This window comes from Bos javanicus, chromosome 18 (genome assembly GCF_032452875.1).
Source record: "Bos javanicus breed banteng chromosome 18, ARS-OSU_banteng_1.0, whole genome shotgun sequence".
Classification (NCBI taxonomy): Eukaryota; Metazoa; Chordata; class Mammalia; order Artiodactyla; family Bovidae; genus Bos; species Bos javanicus.
In genome coordinates this window covers 50,985,907-51,005,141 of record NC_083885.1, presented here as the reverse complement: position 1 = coordinate 51,005,141, position 19,235 = coordinate 50,985,907, and the positions used below count along the sequence as shown (strand labels likewise).

Below are 19,235 nucleotides of genomic sequence, written 5' to 3'. Positions count from 1 at the left end.
TTCGGATTAAGATTTGAGCACCGCGCATGTGTAATTCTCACTTCACCGGCCGAGGCGGTCACTGCTGCGCCTGCGTCTAGGAACAAATGGGCGGGGAAGTTTCCGGAAGTCTCCCTTTGTGGAGGGGTGGGGTTGGGTGCTCTGCAGTCCTCCCAGGGCCGCTCTGACCTGCGTCTCTGCAACTTCTCGCCTCCTCTTTATTTTTTATCCCACAGCGGCTGCTAGGCCCCCTCCCTCTCGTCCTCCCCGCGTTCTTCCCGTGGCCGCTCTCGCCCGAGTGTCCCCTCGTCTCTCTGATCTGGCTCATCCGGCTCGGACGGGAGTCGCGGGTGGGTGAGCAAGCGAGTTCGTCTATGGGGTCCAGGCCTGAGCCCCTGAAGACTGACTCTGCCCCGGGGCAGCCGCTCGCGCCCCGCCCCTGGCTGGAGGGTTCTCTCCCGGAGGACCCTCCGGTCCAGGACGTGCCCGCATCCTTGATGTAGGCCCCCGCCGAACTGTACACCTCTTCGCCCACTGGGGACCCGAGTGGTCTATAAGGTCCGTTTCGGCCTGCAGCGGCCCGCGACTGTAACTGCTGGACATCGTTTATGGGGTCAGCTAGCCTATGGGGGCCCATGTCTACAAGAGACTCCCATGGCCCCTAAGGGTCTGCCCCGACCATAACGACCCCCATTACAGGGTTTTCCATGGGTCTGTAGGGCCCACCCCTCCATCTCCAGAGCCCGGCGACAACGGCTGTCTCAGCGGCTCCTGGACCCCGCTGGTCTACAAGGCCATGTCCCATCCATAGAGGTCGCATTTGCAGGGCTTCAAACGGGGTGGAAGGCCCTCTCCGGGGCTTTACGACCCCTCAGTACGGGAGGAGGCGGCGATGGCCCTGGATCGGGCTCTGGCTGTGGCGCTGGCTGTATCATTGGCCGTGCTGGGGCCACTGTCTCCTGGAGCCCAGGCAGGGGACTGCAAGGGGCAGCGGCAAGTGCTGCGGGAGGCTCCAGGCTTCGTGACAGATGGTGCGGGCAACTACAGCGTCAATGGCAATTGCGAATGGCTCATCGAGGGTGAGTGGGGCCGCGTGGGTCACACACCCGCTGGTGCGCTAATTCATTCATTTGTGCCCTCATTCATCCACTGACCACGAACGGGTCCAGGCCCTTTGCTCTAAAATGCAGCCAACCTGGGCCCTGCCTTGGAAGGCCTTGAAGTCTGGTCGGGGAGTTGCAACCAGCCTCAGATGGACAATTACAAGCCACAGCATCAGTGTGGGCTGTTCAGAGTAATCCTTAGATACTTAGGGACTACTCTGGCAGTCCAGCAATGAAGACTCAGTGCTTCAACTGCAGGGCAGGGGACCTGAGTTCCATCTCTAGTGGTGACTAGGATCCTGCATGCCGCTGGATGTGACCAAAAAAGTAAAAATAAATTAAAAAAAATTTTTTTTTAATCTTCATTTAAAAAGAAGTTGTTGAAAACTCAGGCTTTGAGCCCAGCCACCTGGCTTCAAATTTGCGTTCCGCTTCTTCCTAGCTTTGTGAATTTAGGCAGGTGGCTTCCTTTCTCTAAGATTTGGCTTTCCCTCCCTGCACGTGGTGATAGTAATAGTACTCACCTCCTGGGGCTATTGCAATTAAATGAGAGCAGGTACTTACTGTGCCTGGTACATAATAAATATCCAATAAATGGTCTTAGGATTATTAGTGTTGTTCTTTTTAAAGTACTTCAACAAAAGCATTTTTTCAGTCATTCATGTACCAGGCATTGTCTTTGCCGCTGGGATTCAGCAGAGAGACCCACAAGTCTCAGCAATCCGTGATGACTTGGGGCTTGGAATCTAGTGGCGGAGACAAACATGTTAATAGTTCAACCCGGAGTGGTCGGGGCTCTGATGGGGAACCCCACGGACCTGGGGGTGCCCAGAGGAGGTGGCTGATCCTGTGGGGTGAGTGAGAGCAGAGGCTTCCTGGAGGAGGAGATGTCTGAGCTGAGGACTAAAGACCTATGGGAATCAGCCAGGAGGAGGAGAAAAGCATTCCAGGAAGAGGAAATAGCCTGTGCAAAGGCCCCATCTTTACTCTTCTGGGCTCCCAGTCTAGTGGGGGAAACAAACCCACCCCTAGGGAGTGATAACCTCAGAGATGGCATCTGATTTAGCCTGGGCTATGCCTGAGACCAGAGGTGAATGTAGGAGAGAGCAAAACGGCATTCCAGGTAAGGAGAATAGCCCACACAAAGGCCCGGAAATACGAGTGTATGATGCTTTTGTGTGTGTGTTGCTCAGTCATGTCCTACTCTTTGCGACCCCATGGGCTGTAGCCCGCCAGGCTCCTCTGTCCGTGGAATTCTCCAGGCAGGACTACTGCAGTGGGTAGCTGTTCCCTTCTCCAGGGGAATCTTCCCAACCCAGGGATTGAACCCAGGTCTCCTGCATTGCAGGCAGATTATTTAAGATATCTGTGTGTTAGGACAGAATCCAAGGAGACAGTGAGCCAGAGGCTGGAGGGTTGGGAGGAACCGGAAGGTTTAGGATGTGGTGATTTTGAGCTGTGCCCTGAGGACAATAAGGAGGTGAAGCAGCAATCTAAGGCAGTGGCTAGAGAAGTCCAGGAAGGCCTCCCTTGGCAGCAAATGAGGAGCTGGCCTCCAGGGAGAGGTGGGAGTCCCCCAGAGGAGATCCTGGGCAAAGACCAGAGGTGTGATAGGGCTGGGGTCATGCCAGACCTCCTTTTGCAGGCTTTGGAGCTTGGTCTTTATTTGGGGACACGAGGCATCCATGGAAGGTTTTTGAACAGGGAAAGTCATGACTCAGTTTATGGTTTAGAAGGTCTCTATGGCTGTTGTGTGGGCTATGGGTGAAGCGTGTTTCTTGGGGTTGAGTGTGTCTGTCCCCAGTGTGGGGGCCATCCTCATCTAGGGGTTGAGAAGAGAGTGGGAAGTTTGTGTATGCACTGGGGATGTAAATTATTCTCTGGCCTTGAAGAGCTCCAGCCTGGTTGGGGATGGTAAGGCTAGACACAGACATTCATCCTCCAGTGTGCTCAGGGCTGAGACGGAAGGAGGTGCCTGGTTGGGTAGACGGGCCTAGAGGAGTGAAAAGACTCTGCTGGGAGTCACAGAGGGGTTCTGAAACATGCACTGAGTGTTGTTCAATCGCTAAGTCTGGTCTGACTCTCCGCAACCCCATGGACTGCAGCAGGCCAGGCTTCCCTGTCCATCACTGTCTCCTGGCGTTTGCTCAGACTCATGTCCATTGAGTCCGTGGGTGCCATCCAACCATCTCATCCTCTGTCACCCCTGTCTCCTCCTGCCCTGAAGCTTTCCCAGCATCAGGGTCTTTTTCAGTGAGTCAGCTCTTCGGACTTGGTGGCCAAAGTATTGGAGCTTCCACTTCAGCATCAGTCCTTCCAATGAATATTCAGGGTTAGGAGTATACCAGGTGAAAAAAGCAAACAGCCCCATGAAGACAAAAGAAGGGCTGGTGGGGCTTTGCTCATGGTCCAGCGGTTAAGTCTTTACTGCAGGGCACATGGGTTCGATCCCTAGTTGGAGAACTAAGATCCCATGTGCCGCCAGCAAAATAAAAGAGAGGACTGGTGGGTCTCAGAGCCATGTCTCAGCTCATCTGATCTGGCCAAACTGTTGGCTGGGAAGAGCAAAGGGGGCCAGAAACAGGGGCGGAAAGGCCCTAAATGTCACAATGAGCAGCTTGACTTTTCTCTGGGAATTGATGGGGGGCCAGAGGGGGATTTTGAGCAGGAGTGAGGTGTCACTGTCAGGCTGGGTGAGGGGCAAACTGGAGACTTGGTGTTCTTGTCTTGTGGGAAAGGATGAGTTCTGAATTGGGGTAGGAACTAAGTGGGTGGAGAGGCATGGAGAATGCTGAGAGACGTGTGACATTTCACCCCTGAGACCTGGGGAGCGGTTGGCTGGATGTTGGGGTCAGGAGGAGTCTGGGAGACTTCTGGATCCCTCCTTGAGGCCCTATGCTTCCCAGTGTCTATCACCTCTAAGAACCAACATGTTCCCCCATCTATTAAAAAGGAAATAAATGATACACTTACTTTTTTTTTTTTTTTTTACCATGTTCACACATTGTTGGGCCCTCTCCTCATAAGGATTCATAACATCCTTATGAATAAGAGGCATTAAGCCTTTGAAAAGCAGGGGCATTTGAGCTCAGATCTCTGTCCAGCATAGTCTAGGGATTAGGCCTCTGTTGGATGGAAACAGAAGGACTTGGACTCAGGGAGGGACTTCAGGAAGGCAGATGGTGAGCCGGCGGCCCCCGGCAGACACTTGACAAAGATGTATTTGTTGTGATTCTAGGGACAGAGCTTTTATAGTGTGGTTGAGGCTGGTAAGATTCTGGGAGGTCTGGTTGCCCGGCCTGGCTGAATGGTTCTTCTGCATTCTCCAGACCACAGTTCTAGGTCTCTGTGATGTTCCTGGGGGCTCTGGCCAGAGCCAACAGGGGAGGTGTCAGCTTCAGTATTCTGTCTGGTGTGTTTCTTCCTTCCTTCATCCAGTATTTCCTGAGCCCTTGCTCAGCACCAGGCCCTGGTGGGCAGAATCGGGGAGGGACCCCCAAGATGAGCAGGCCCAGGCCCTGTCCTGTGGGCCTCCTCAGTTGCAGGGGAGGCAGACGTGGACACAGATGGTCCTGGTCCAGGGAAATGGAGGTTGTATTGGAAAGTCAGAACCTGGAGGGACCCCTCACCCAGCCGGGGGGCATCGGGGAAGGCTTCCTGGAGAAGCGGAGGAAGTGTGCTGGCAGGAAGGGAGAACGTGCTCAAGACAAAGAGAGGAGCTTGTGCAAAGGCCCAGCTCCTGATCAAACTGTAAGCCATGGGGAGATGTAGGGCAGGTTGAGACTCCAAACCCCCAGTTAGGGAGCTAAACTTTTTCCTGGAGATGGTGGGGAATCACCGAGGGCTTCTGAGCAGGGGAGGGTGAGGACCGAGGTGGAGCCAGGGGGATCCTTCAGGGAGTCATGTCAGGGGAAGACAGGAGGTGAGGAAGGAGGCCAGCGCTGGCATGTTGAAGTCACCATCTGGGATCGTCACACAGCATTGGTGGGTGAGAATCATCCCCAAATTACATCAAGGCAGTTGAGGCCCCGAGAGCCCCAGGAGCTGGTGGAGAGTGGATGGGCGCCTCCAGTGCACGGATGGGTGTAGTGAGGAGCATGGGAAAGGGGGCTGGTTCTCCAGCAGGTCCGAGCAGGGCTGGAGCCCAGGTCTCCTAGTTGCCCCAGCCCACAAGACCACCCTGAGCCCCAGTGAGAGATATGGAGTGAGAGAACCTTCTGGAACCAGATAGCAAGAATGGTGACTTTGCCAGGAGTAGTGGCATTATGAAGTGTGAGGCCCTATCATACATCAGCACTTAAGGCGTCTTATCCGTTACGGCCTCCCGTGTGGCCACAGTCATCTGAACAGTCCCCTGGGCTGGGCACTCAGGCTGCTCCCTCACGGGCAGGCAGTTGATGGCAGCTGGCAGCTCAGCTGGGAATGACAGCTGGGATACCCACACATGGCTCCTCCACGTGATGCTGGCTTTTCATAGCATGACAGCTGGGTTCTGAGAAGGAGTATTCTGCAAGGCCCAGGTAAAAGTGGCAGCTGCCTCTGATCTAGCCTTGAAAGTCCCAGAGCCTCAGGTCTGCTGTTGTGTATTGGCCAAGCTAGTCTCTTCCCAGATACAAGGGGTCAGGAATCAGCCCTTATCTCTCTCTCTTTTAATTTTAAAAAATTTACTTACTTATTGGTTGCACTGGGTGTTCGTTGCTATGCATGGGCTTTCTCTAGTTTCGGCAAGTGGGGGCTTCTCTAGTTATGACATGTGGGCTTCTCATTGCAGTGACTTGTCGTGTAGCACGGGCTCCAGAGCACAGTCTCAGTTGCTCCGCAGCACGTGGAATCTTCCCAGACCAGGGATTGAACTTGTGTCCCCTGCATTGGCAGGTGGATTCTTATCCACTGTACCACTGGCGAAGTCCAGCCCTCATCTCTCAATGGGAGGAGTGAGCAAGAAGTTTGAATCGACCACAGTGATCACATCCCCATTTTACAGATGAAGAAACAGATCTAGAGAGGTCTGGTGACTTGCCTGACGTCACACAACTTAACTAGTGGCTAGTAAGTGGCAGAGCTAAGATTTGAGCCCAGACAGTCTGGCTTCAGAGGCTGTGCCCTTGGCTAGTACAATACACAGAGAGAAGAGACTCTGGGTCAGGGAGAGAGGAGCTGTGGTGCACCAAGTTTCGGTCCTTGCCCAGGGGGCAGAAATAGGCCTCTTCTCTTAGAGCTTGGAACACAAGACACCCACAAAGGCCCTTTTCCATCTGGGAGTTTGCCTCTCTGCTCGGGCGTGGACCCTGACCTTCAGGCTTAGGCGTGTTCAAGGCTCAAGAATAAATGGGAGCAGTTCTTTGTGACCACTGGGATGGGGTTCCTCTCTGCATCCCAAGTTTCCGAATTTCTGAATGATAGCGGGTGTTCGGCCTGATCTTAGGAGCCCTTCCCAGGGCTGATACTGTCCTTTCTTCTTTGAGCTTCTGTCCCTCTTGCTGTTGCAGCCCCATCCTCCCTGGGCTGGGAGCCTGGGAGCCCCTTGAAGGCAAAGCCCAGGCCTGACTCATCTCGGGGCCCTAGCATTGTGAGGAGCAGGGCTTGGTGTTTGTGGGTGGGCTGCGTGGAGGTGGGAAGGGGAGGTCCACGTCTGAGCCCAGCCTCCCTGTTCTCACCGCGCAGCCCCGAGCTCCCAGCACCGGATCCTACTGGACTTCCTTTTCCTGGACACAGAATGCACTTATGACTACCTGTTCGTGTATGACGGTGACTCCCCCCGCGGGCCCCTGCTGGCCAGTCTGAGTGGGAGCACACGGCCTCCGCCCATCGAGGCTTCCTCGGGCAAGGTTGGTGGGGCTGGGCTGCGGGGCCGTGGCTGGAGGAGCCAAGTGAGTGCGTAGGACATGGGGGTAGACACACAGAGGGAAACACGAGGCCGGGGCACTCGACATCCATCGGAAGGATACGGGGACAAAGAAAGGTGGAGAGAGACAAAGACAGGAGATGGGGTGCCCCAGGGTAGGGGGCGCAGGAGCAGACCCCGCTCCGTGCCACCCCAGAGCCCCGTACCCCGTGCCTGCAGATGCTGCTGCACCTCTTCAGCGATGCCAACTACAACCTGCTGGGCTTCAACGCCTCCTTCCGCTTCTCCCTGTGCCCGGGTGGCTGCCGCAGCCATGGGCAGTGCCAGCCCCCAGGGGTGTGTGTCTGCGAGCCGGGCTGGGGGGGCCCCGACTGCAGCCTGCAGGAGTGCTCAGCCTACTGCGGCAGCCATGGCACCTGCACCTCGGTGAGCCTGTCCCCCCGTGTCCCCCTGGACCCCGGCCTGTGGTCACACCTCCCACCCCCACCTCCTGGCTCTGACCCTGCCCCTGCCTGAGACAGCCCCTGCCAGCCTGCCCTCTCCCATGATGCTGACCGCCACCCCCCCCACCCCACCCCAGGACCCTGCTCCGTCCTACAGAATTCCCCTCCCCGTCCACACCCCACTCCCCACCTGTGACTCCATCCCACTCCACCAGGGGGCCCCTCCTCAGCTTGAACCCACTCACAGCCTCACCTGTAACCCACCTGTCACCTGTGAACCCAGCTTCCTTCCTCTCGCTAGGCCCGACTCCACCTTCCCACCCCTCCACTCTGTCTGGCTTGGGCCCCCAGCTGTGACTTCTGACACCCCCCACCCCAAGTCTTTATTGAATTTGTTACAATATTGCTTGTTTCATGTTTTGGTTTTTTGGCTGCAAGGCACCTCTGCATTGGAAGGTGAAATCTTAACCACTAGGCTGCCAGGGAAATCCCATGATTTCTGACCTTTGACCACTGACCCGGGGCCTAAGCCGTGCATGTCCAGCTCTGGGACTGGATCAGCCTTGAGCCCTCTCTGCCTTGACCTCCCCGGACTTGAGTTCTTCCAGCCCAGGCCGACCCTGACCTCACCGCCGTCTTCTTTTTCTCCAACCCGTCTGTCTGTCTGTCCTCGTTTTTCTTTCTGGGTCTTTTTCCTTTTCCTTTCTCTGCTGGTCTGACTTCTCTCCACTCCTCTGCCTCCCTCCGGTTGTGTCTCTGTGTCCGTCTCTTCCTCTGTCTGCTGCCCTGTCTTGCTCCTGTCTCTCGCCTTGCCTCTCGGTTTTTCCATCTTCCCCTTTCGTGTTCATCTCTTTCCTTTTCACTTTCTGCTCCGCCTGTCTCACTCTGGCTCTTGTATCTGTTCCCTGCCTGTCTGTCTGTCCCTGCCTGTGTGTCCCCTTGCCCCCAGCCCCTGGGACCGTGCCGCTGTGAGCCTGGTTTCCTGGGACGCGCCTGTGACCTGCACCTGTGGGAGAACCAGGGAGCTGGCTGGTGGCACAACGTGAGTGCCGGGGACCCCGCCTTCTCTGCCCGTATCGGGGCAGCCGGGGCCTTCCTGTCCCCACTGGGGCTGCTGGCTGTTTTTGGAGGTGAGCAGATGGCATGTGATCTGAGTCTGGGGTCTGGAGGCCTGGCAGCCTGTGGCCAGGGCCTGACACTGTCCTCCTCTCCATAGGCCAGGACCTCAACCGCGCGCTGGGGGACCTCGTCCTGTACAACTTCTCTGCCAACACCTGGGAGCGCTGGGACCTGAGCCCTGCCCCGGTACGGACCCCACCTCTGCCCCGCCAGGGGCGCCTGTCCCCTCTGCCGGAGCCAGCCAGGGCATCTCGGTTGCTGTTGTTCAGTCGCACAGTCGTGTCTGACTCTTTGCGACCCCAGGGACTGCAGCATGCCAGGCTTCCCCGTCCTTCATTATCTCCCCAAATTGGCTCGAACTTACACCCACTGAGTCGATGGCACTCCAGAGTGACCCTGTTACCCCGCACACCCCAGCCCCTGCAGCTTTATGCAGGGTCACCGGCCCCTCCCACTTGTGCTTTTCTCTCTTCTTCCTTTATCTTCCTTTCTGCATCTTACCTCTCTGCGTGTCTCCTGTCTCTCTCTCGGTTCATCTTTCTGTTTTTTGTCTCTGACTCTGAGTCGTCTGCTCTTTTGGTCTCTGTGTCTCGCTCTCTGGGTTGTATCTCTGACTCTCTCTTGGTCTCTGTCACTCCTCCCTGACTGCTCCTTCTCTTCCTGTGTTTCTCTGCCACACCTCTCTTTGTGTTCACACGTGTCTGTCTCTCGGGATCTCTCTTCTTTTCTCTCTTGGCACGTGTCCGTCTCTCTCTCTGCCTCTATCGCATCTTCTGTCTTGTCTCTCCGTCCTGCTGTGTCTCGGCATTTCTGTCTGTCTGGCTGTCCTTGTCCTTCTGGGTGGCACCACCTGTTTCCCTCTCCATCTCTGCATCCTGGTCTCTTCGTCGCAGGCTGCCCGTCACTCCCACGTGGCTGTGGCTTGGGCCGGCTCCCTGGTGCTGATGGGCGGTGAGCTGGCTGATGGCACCCTCACCAGCGACATCTGGGCCTTTAGCCCGATGGGTGGCGGCCGCTGGGAGCTTCTGGCACCACCTGCCTCCAGTCCCTCGGGGCCGCCCGGCCTGGCAGGTCATGCAGCAGCCCTGGTGGACAACACGTGGCTCTATGTGTCTGGTGGCCGCACCCAGCACGACCTCTTCTCCTCCGGCCTCTTCCGTTTCCGCCTCGACGGCACCAGTGGGGGCTATTGGGAGCAGGTGATGCCAGCAGGTGGGCGGCCCCCTGCCGCCACCGGCCATTCCATGGTGTTCCATGCCCCCTCCCGTGCCCTGCTGGTTCACGGTGGACACCGGCCCTCCACTGCCCGGTGAGTGACCTGCCCTCCACCCCCGCCTTGCAGAGCCGGGCCTGGGCCAACACCCCAGGCCTTTAGGCTCTAGCAGTCTTCGCCCACTGATAGACTCCTGCGGTCATTCAGCCACCCCTTCCTTTCTCCTTCACTCATTCATTTGCTCACCCACTCACCATTCTCTACTCTTGTCATCCAACCTCTTGGTCACATGCTTCCCCATGCACGCCCACTCGCCCATCCATCCACCTCACCTCTGCTTGGTGTCCAGCCCTGGCTAGATTATGCAGGGAACCCAGGAATCTGTCGGACTTGGGTCCTGCCTGTGAGTTGCTGCTAGTTCCAAGAGGATAAATATCCAGTAAAGCCAGTCTCAACCCTGGGGGATCATGACTCCTAAGAGCCCAGAGGAGGGAGAGGCCCTTCCTGCCCTGAGCCCCTCTCCTACCCCCCCCGACAGATTCTCTGTGCGGGTGAACTCCACCGAGCTCTTCCATGTGGATCGGCGCGTGTGGACCACCCTGAAGGGCCGGGAGGGACTTCACGGCCCACGGGAGCGAGCCTTCCACACGGCCAGCGTCCTGGGCAACTACATGCTGGTCTATGGTGAGGAGGCTCCCCGTCCCCGCCCGCCTGCCAAGGGCCTGCGTCTGAGCTGAGACCCCCTGCATGGACGCCCTCACCTCCCCTAGGCTGGCCAGCTGTGCCCCTCTCCTCCTTCCCCAGGGGGCAACGTGCACACCCACTACCAGGAGGAAAAGTGCTATGAAGACGGCATCTTCTTCTACCACCTGGGCTGCCATCAGTGGGTGTCAGGGGCTGAGCTTGCCCCTCCAGGAACTCCAGAGGGTGAGTGGCCCATCTGTTTCTGTCAGGGGCTCCTGAAGGTCACTCATGCCCCCACAGTGATGTGGGACTTTGGGCAGAAACCACCCGGTCCTGTTTGGAGCTGGCCTCAGGAGGCATGGCGGCACTGGGGGCAGGACCAGGGCGTTGTTGCTGTGGAGATGGGAGACATATTCAGTAGCATCAGATCTGGGCTGCAATTGAGGTTTTGCCAGTTTTCAGCCATCCCAGGGAACTGCCTCCAAAGAAGCGCCTTTCTCAAGATCAGACAGTGGGAAAACGCTGAAGCGGAATGGCCATTCCTCAACAACCTTTTGTATAAAAGCCATCATTTAATCTCTCTGTACCTCAGCTTCCCCCTCTGTAAACTGTAATAACACTTAAACCTCTGGGACGTGGTGAGAATAAATTGATAAAGTGAAGAACAAGTGAGCACCGTCCAGGAAGGGCCCAACACACTGTCCTAAGAGTGCAGGGCCAGAGGGCTCACTTGGAGGGCGCATGGAGAAGCCTTGCAAGCTCAGGAGATCAGGGGCAGCTTTGCAAATGGGAAGAAAGTCACAGGCCCTCTCCTCGGAAAGACACTTGTGTGCACAAGCCAGGTATATCCTTTCAGCGGGCTCTGGACTTCCCAGAGGCCCATCTGTTCTCCCCACCCTATTGAATAGAAGGGTGGGGACAAAGGGCAAGCGTAAGAGAAGGGACAGTAACATTTAAGGGGTGGGCAGGAGGAGGGGTCCCTAAGGAACTGTTTGACCGTCAGAAATAAAGCCTTGGCCTAGCATTGGAGGCCTCCCATCCCAGCCCCACTTTAGGCTCCCTCACTAGATAGCCCAGAGTGTGAGGCTTCTGGAGGCCTCTTCTTTGTAGATTTTGATCCCTGGGCCAGGTCCCCTGAACTTACAGAGCAAATAGGTAAGAGAGTGAAGGAGTCACCAATCCCTGACCTCTTACCCATCAGTCAGGACTCTTGGTTGTAAGCGACAGAAAGCCCACTGCTTAAGCAAAAAGAAGAATGTCTTGACTCCCTTGAGTGAAAACTGGCTGCAGGCTGGCCTGGATCCAGGTGGGCGTGTGATGGCCTCAGCCATGTCTCTCTCCAGTTCTCAGTCTCCCGGTTTCCTTCTGTCTCTGGCAGGTTTGCTTTTGTAGATGGTCACCAGCAGCTCTGTGATTATATTCGCCCCCCTTAAAATGCCCGGAGAGAGGGGACAGATGTATATCAATGGCTAATTCATATTGATTTATGGCAGAAACCAACACAATATTGTAAAGCAATTATCCTTTAATTAAAAATAAAATAAATTTTTAAAAAATGCCTGGGAAAAAGACAGTGTCTTTTCCCCAAGAATAGTAGGAATTACGTTCCCTGCCTGAACTAGTCACTGACTCTGATCAGCCTGGGCTCAAGCCCCACTGCTGCCAGAGTCCAGGCCAGCTCGACTTGAGCCTTGGGGAGTGTGAGTGGGAGGGTTGGTTTCCCAGAGGAAATGCAGAGGGTGTCCCTGGAGGGAGGCGGGTGTCGGACAGATGCGAGCCATGTAGCCCACCTCAGCTCCCCGAGGGCAAGGTTCCGTTTACAGAGGAGGAAAGCAGGACTCAGAAAAATCTAGTCTCTTGCCCAAGGTCACACAACTAGTCAGCAGTTGATCTGTGATTTGAAAGCCAGGAAGTGGTAGACCCAGGATTTGAACCCAAGTCCTGATCCCAGAGAGCATGCTCTGTCTGAAAGATGACTCGGGCAGTGGTGTGGGAGCTACAGGAGGTGAGAGAACTTGGGCCAGAGCAGGGCCAGGCAGGCTGGGAGTGTCGCATTGGACAAGTGGGGTCGAAGCATGGGGGGGTCAGGGGTGGTCCTCTAGGTGGGTAACCATGAAGGTGAGAGGGGGAGTTGGGGGGTGGTCTCATGTCCTTGAGGGGTCTGTATTCTCCTAGGCCGAGCAGCGCCTCCTAGTGGCCGGTACTCACACGTGGCGGCTGTGCTTGGCGGCAGTGTCCTGTTGGTGGCCGGGGGGTACAGTGGCCGGCCTCGTGGGGACTTGATGGCCTACAAAGTGCCCCCCTTTGTGTTCCAGGCGCCTGCTCCAGACGTGAGCACTGGGGTGACCGGGAGAGGGTGGCTGGGGAGGAGGTGGCCTGGTTCCCATGGTTAAGGGAAGTTGTGGGCGGAGGGTCCCTGGGAGAAAGGGAAGAGATCCGGAGGGCTGTGACAGGAGGGAGGTCAGACCCCAGGTCCAGGGGAAGAGAAATGGTGATCCCTGGGGCTGAGGGCAGAGGAGCAGTGGTCCCTGGGGCTGCAGAGAAGTGGACGGGGGTCCTCAATGATCTGAGCAGTTGGGGTCCCCTGGAACCATCAGGGTGAGTGGGGGTGTGGGAGAAGGCGCCAGGTCTGAGCACCCTCTCCTCCCTGCCCACCTCTCTGCAGTACCACTTGGACTATTGCTCCATGTACACGGACCACAGCGTCTGCTCCCGAGACCCCGAATGCAGTTGGTGTCAGGGGGCCTGCCAAGCCGCCCCACCTCCTGGGACTCCCTCAGGGGCTGTGAGTGACTGTCCTCGTCCTCTGTCCCCTAGCACAAGACCTGGTCCTCAGTGTCGTCTTCTGCCTAAACCAAGTTGAGACGGAGTTTGCTGCACTTGGGAGACTCATTTTCACTCTTGAGATGGGAATTCCTGACCCTTCACCCTCTTCCCCATCCTTTTGTACTTCTGATCTGTCCCTAGATCCCCCACCCCGTCCTCTTGATCTTTCTGGTTCCAACTCAGCTCTCAGTCCCTTTCTTCAGTTTCCTGACCTTTCTGCCCCAAGACTCCTGAATCCCAGGTCCCTTAAGCTCCCGTGGGTGGTGACTGCCATGTGTCCCTTCTCTGCAGTGTCCGGCTGCCAGCTGCCTGGGCCTGAGCCGTCTCCTGGGTGACTGCCAGGCCTGCCTGGCGTTCAGCAGCAGTGCGGCTCCCCCCCAGGGGCCCGGTGCCCTGGGCTGGTGCGTGCACAATGAGAGCTGCCTCCCTCGGCCTGGTAAGTGTCCAGTAGCAGCGTTAGCGGGGGGGGGTGGGGTGGGGGGAGGTGGTGGTGGGGGGCACCTCAGCCACCGCACACCGACTTCCCTCTCCCGACCCTCCTGTCCCCACAGAGCAGGCCCGCTGCCGCGGGGAGCAGATCTCCGGCACCGTGGGCTGGTGGGGGCCCGCTCCTGTCTTTGTGACCTCCCTGGAGGCCTGTGTCACCCAGAGCTTCCTGCCTGGCCTGCACCTGCTCACCTTCCAGCAGCCACCCAACGCCTCCCAGCCTGACAAGGTGGGGAAGCCAGGGTGAGGAGCCCAGCATAGAGTGTCGAAGGGCCTGGTCTTAAGATTTCTCATTTTTTTCAAATGGATCTTTTTTAAAAAAAAACTTTTAAAATTTGTTTATTTATCTTTGGCTTTGGCTGTGCTGGGTCTTCATCGCTGTGTAGGCTTTTCTCTAGTTGCAGAGGGCAGAGGCTGTTCTCTAGATTCGGTGCACAGGCTTGTCACTGTGGTGGCTTCTCTTGTGGGGAGGACAGGCTCCTGGGCGTGTGGGCTTCGGTAGTTGCAGCACGCAGGCTCAGCAGTTGTAGCTCTCAGGGTCTAGAGCACAAGCTCAATAGTTGTGGCACAGGGGCTTATTTGCTCCATGGCATGTGGGATCTTCCCGGACCAGGGATTGAACTTGTGTTTCCTGCATTGGCAAGGTGGATTCTTTACCACTGAGCCACCAGGGAAGCCCTCACATGGACCTTTATCACTCTTGTGTTTACCCCTTAAGTCTTCACATTCAAGGATCTGATTTTCCTTATTGACTTAAATTTTTTTTTTTTTTCCTGAAAAACTGTGGTGAGATAACACATAACATAAAATTTACCCTTAGTGATATTTAGCGCATTCACGATATAGTGCAACTGTCACCACTCTCTAGTTTGAAAATATTTTTATCACCCCAAGGGGAAGCCCCAGATCCATTAAGGTACCACTCTCCGCTCCTCTCTCCCTTTGGCCTCTGGCAGCCACTGACCAAATCCACTGTATCTGGATTTGTTAACCCTGAATAGGTCGTACGATGGAATCGTATAATACATGGCCTTTTGTGTGTGGCTTCATCCACTCAGCAAACGTTTTCGAGGCTCATCCGTGTAGTGGCACGTGTCAGAGCTTCATTCCTTTCCTAAAAAATCATTTGTTTGTTGTGCTGGGTCTTCGTTGCTGTGGGTGGGCTCTCTGCAGCTGCAGTGAGGGGGACAGTCTGTTGCATTGCACGGGGGTCTCATTGCAGTGGCTTCTCTTGTTGCAGAGCACAGACTCGAGGTGCACGGGGCTCAGTAGTTGTGGCACATTTGGATTTCTAATCTATCCTTCCACAGTTTACCCATTCAAATATGAGTAAATTGATATTTAATTATTTTTGTTTCTTGCGGAAAAAATAACATGCCGTCTACACTGTACTGCTGCTTTCCTTTTTTTTCTTGGTGTATCCTGGCAAGCTTCCCATAGCAGAACTTGGGAAACATTCTCTCTCTCTTTTTTTAACAGCTTCATAATATTCCATTTACATTCGAATGCCGTAGTGTTCTAGTTTATTTAAACAGTCTCCCGTGGGCTTTCCCAGGTGGCCTAGTGATAAAGAATCTGCCTGCCAGTGCAGGAGACATAAGAGATACTGGTTTGATCCCTGGATTGGGAAGATCCCCTGGAGGAGGGCATGGCAACCCACTCCAGTATTCTTGCCTAGAGAATCCCATGGACAGAGGAGCCTGTTGGGCTATGGTTCATAGGGTTGCAAAGAGTTAGGCACAACTGAAGCAACTTAGCATGCACGTACCCATGATGAATACTTGGGTTGTTCCCCCTTTCACAATTATAAAAACACATACTAGCAGTAAATCATGTAATATGTCCGTTGCTCTCAATGTTGGATCTGGACTCCTTTTTTTTATCTTTTTAACTTATAACTTACATACTGGTTCATTTTACAACAAAGAACAGGATACATAGGGTGAGGTCCTGAAGGGATCTCATCTTCTGTCCCCACGGAGTTGGGGTGAGACATCTTCCTAGAACATGAGTGTGTTCACTAACCTGTAACCTGGAAGTTTTCCAAACCCCCTAGTTAAGGGAGCTGGACTCTTAAGGGCTTAAGTGGAAAGATAGGATGTTGAGGAAGAAGCTGCTGAGAGGTCCAGGGCCCTGGAGTTTAATGAGAGGTGGAGATGAGCAGGGCCTGGGACCCTGCTGTCTGCTATCCGATTTGGAGCCCAGCTCCCTTCCTAGAGTGACGATAGGTGAGCTGTCTGTCACCCCTGCATCCCTAATCCTGGCCTCAGACTCCCATTTAGTAAAACAGAAGAGGAGATTAGGTTGCTTGGTCTCTTCGGTTCGGCTGTGGCTGGAGAGGCCTGAGACGCACGGGGCCGGGCAGAGAAGTCCTCAAGCTCACCTCCCCTGCTTGGCCGGCACAGGTCTTGATTGTCCGCAGCACGACCATCACCCTGACGCCGAGCTCAGAGACCGACGTGTCCCTGGTCTACCGTGGCTTCATCCACCCGCTGCTGCCGGGAGGCCCTGGGGGGTCTGGGGCTGAGGATGTGGCCGTGTGGGCCCGGGCCCAGCGCCTGCATGTGCTGGCCCGGATGGCCCGGGGCCCGGACACAGAAAACATGGTAAGAATGCCTGGGACACTCAGCAGGCTATTTGCGGTAAATACAGGGGGCATAGGTGTGTGGCAGGGAGTCGCACTGGGGAGAATCTGGAGGCCCGGGATATATCCTTAGTGGAGGGAGGGCCTGGAGGTCTTCATTTGAACAGAATTGGAGGGGAATTTTGAAAAAAGTGGAAGCTCTCAGTTACCAGGTCAGACTCCCCTGAGTAGAAGGTGGGTCGCTGGGAGGTTTGGGGGTGCTGGGAGGTTCTTAGGGTCTAAGGAACTCAGGCCCTCCTCTTCCCTGGAGGGGGTAGGTGCTTGATGGGTTTGGGGCTCTTGGGGATTTCAGGAGCCAGAGTGTGGGTGGCACATTCAGGGGCCTAATCTGTCCCCCAGGAGGAGGTGGGGCGCTGGGTGGCACAGCAGGAGAAGGAGACAAGGCGGCTGCAGCGCCCAGGGTCAGCTCGCCTCTTCCCACTGCCCGGCCGGGGCCACAAGTATGCAGTAGAGATCCGGGGCCAGCTCAATGGCTCAGCAGGCCCCGGGCACAGTGAGCTCACCCTGCTGTGGGACCGGACTGGCGTGCCAGGTGGCAGCGTAAGTACCCAGACGCCCTGGACTTGCTGAACCCAGGGCCATGAATTAACTCCCTTGACCCTCACCTCTTACTTGTTGACTCCTGAACTCTGGGCCTTACCTTGAACCTCCCAGACCCAAGTATCTGACCTCCAAAGTCTGACCCCTCGCCACATCTCCGAGGCCTCCCACCCTGACCTCGCTGACCCTGACTTCTGCCCTCCCTACTTTGACCTCTGATCTCTAGATTCTCTCAAACCCCGATCCCTTTAGTCTCCCAGTGGCCTAGATCCTGACTTTTTGCATGTCCAAATTCTCAGCCTTGTCTCCAAACCCTTAAGTCTTTGGCTCCAAACACTGATCCCTGTCCCAAACCTTGACCTGGAGCATGGAGCCCTCACCCTCCTCTGACACCCTCACCCCCAGGAGATCTCCTTCTTCTTCCTGGAGCCCTACCGCTCGTCGGCCTGCGCCTCCTACTCCTCCTGCCTGGGCTGCCTGGCAGACCAGGGCTGTGGCTGGTGCCTGGCCAGCGCCACCTGCCACCTGCGCCAGAGCGGCGCCCACTGTGGGGACGCTGGGGCCGGCGGGTCCCTGCTCGTGCTGGTGCCTGCCCTCTGCCCGCTCTGCGAGGAGCATCGCGACTGCCACGCCTGCACCCAGGTGCGCACCAGGCTGCAGCGGGGAGGTCTCGGAGCGGAGTCGGCCAGAGCAGGCGACTCAGCCCTGGGGGGTGGGTCCCCAGGACTGGCTGAGGGACCCTGGGTAGTGGTGAGGGCAGACAGCTGGGGCGCTTGTTGTTAGCAGGTGAGAGTCAGGTGGGAGAGGGGCTGGAGAGCGGGCTTGACATAGGCATGACTCTGCACGTGGCAGGGACTGGAGAACTGAGCTGGACATCTCTGCACCAGAGGGGCGTTATCCGCTGGACAGCAGAGCCTGAGAGCAGGTCTTAAGGCCTGCTGGCTTCAGAAGTTCAAGTCACGTAGTCAGCCCTTCACCTCCTTCCGTTCCACATTCCTTGGGAGGGTCAAGGGAGCCTCAAGGGCTCCAGACTTTCACCCCCCACCCCCACCCTGGGCACTCGAGTCCCAAAGGGAAGGAGAACACCTTCCTGTCCCCACCGCACCGCCATCCCTCAGCTCAACAGAGATTGCCAAAGAGCCTTTCCTGTGCTTCTGTTGGGGCTGGTGCCAGCTCCTGGACCAGTGAGGCTGGGGGGAGGGAGGGTGACCCCTCGCCCATCTCTGGATCCTGGGGATTGGGTCAGCCCCACCTGGACCACACAAAGTGGCGCTACTGCCCCAAAAGCGAGCCGTGCGGGTCAGGCGGAACCCGTGGATCTCCCTGGCTGCAGGAGGGAGGCGGGCTTGGACCAGGGATCTGTGAGCCGGTGCTGGGGGCCTGGCGCCAGGAGGCCCAGGGGAAGCTTCAGCGGGCTCTTCCTCTTCTGTCCTCCCAGGACCCCTTCTGTGAGTGGCATCAGAGCACCAGCCGCAAGGGGGACGCGGCGTGCAGCCGGCGCGGCCGGGGTCGGGGCGCCCTGAAGAGTCCAGAAGAGTGCCCCCCACTCTGCAGCCAGTGAGCTCCGCTGGGCTCAGGGAGAGGGCGTGTGAGGGTGTGTGAGGGTGTGTGGGGGGCCGGGCTGCGCCCTGACCCGGTGCCCCCGTGCCCCCGTGCCCTGCCTGCCCCCAGGCGCCTGACCTGTGACGACTGCCTGGCCAACTCGAGCCAGTGCGCCTGGTGCCAGTCCACCCGCACCTGCTTCCTGTTCGCCGCCTACCTGGCCCGGTACCCGCACGGGGGCTGCCGAGGCTGGGACGACAGGTGCGGGCGGGCGGCAGGGGCGCGGAAGGGGAGGGTGGAGGTGGGGCGGGGCGGGGGTAGCTCGGGCGGCCTCACACCCGCCTCCCCGCAGCGTGCACTCGGAGCCTCGGTGCCGGAGCTGTGACCGCTTCCCGAGCTGTCACGAGTGTCTGCAGAGCCACGAGTGTGGCTGGTGTGGAAACGAGGACAACCCCACGCTGGGCCGGTGAGGGGGCGGGGCCGGGGGCGGGGCCGCGGGGGCTCGCTGCCCACCCTGATTCTCACGGCCTCTTTGTTTCTCTGCCCCTTGGCCTTTTTCTCTGTTCTTCTCCCCCTTCTCTCTCTCTCTCTTCTCCCTCCCAACTCTTTCCCTGTTTCTGTGACTTGTTTTCTCTCATCTTCCCTTCTGTTTTCTTTCTTCTGATCTTTGTGTTTCTCCTCTGTCTCCCTTTGTCTATATCACCACCCCCCCCACCCCCACCCCCCACCCCCCCCCCCCCCCCCCCCCCCGCCACTGTCCTTTAAAATCGTTTTTGCCTGGCTTCCCTGGGGTTTTCTCTGCCTCTCTTCC

General features: G+C 57.0%; 1 protein-coding gene across 1 annotated transcript in view; it reads left to right on the top strand.

Moving 5' to 3' along the window:
• The first annotated feature begins 107 nt into the window (after positions 1–107).
• MEGF8 (multiple EGF like domains 8) overlaps positions 108–19,235 on the top strand; it is a 40,972-nt gene continuing 21,844 nt past the window's right edge. Inside the window, exons 1-18 of the mRNA XM_061388401.1 lie at positions 108–1,058; positions 6,747–6,910; positions 7,147–7,353; positions 8,320–8,500; positions 8,587–8,675; positions 9,383–9,798; positions 10,241–10,386; positions 10,507–10,629; positions 12,562–12,716; positions 13,052–13,171; positions 13,504–13,648; positions 13,764–13,927; positions 16,104–16,304; positions 16,682–16,882; positions 17,288–17,524; positions 18,321–18,439; positions 18,554–18,685; positions 18,777–18,890. Coding sequence (XP_061244385.1) covers positions 872–1,058; positions 6,747–6,910; positions 7,147–7,353; positions 8,320–8,500; positions 8,587–8,675; positions 9,383–9,798; positions 10,241–10,386; positions 10,507–10,629; positions 12,562–12,716; positions 13,052–13,171; positions 13,504–13,648; positions 13,764–13,927; positions 16,104–16,304; positions 16,682–16,882; positions 17,288–17,524; positions 18,321–18,439; positions 18,554–18,685; positions 18,777–18,890 — 3,101 coding nt within the window. The 5' untranslated portion in view covers positions 108–871. The remainder of the gene's footprint in view (positions 1,059–6,746; positions 6,911–7,146; positions 7,354–8,319; positions 8,501–8,586; positions 8,676–9,382; positions 9,799–10,240; positions 10,387–10,506; positions 10,630–12,561; positions 12,717–13,051; positions 13,172–13,503; positions 13,649–13,763; positions 13,928–16,103; positions 16,305–16,681; positions 16,883–17,287; positions 17,525–18,320; positions 18,440–18,553; positions 18,686–18,776; positions 18,891–19,235) is intronic.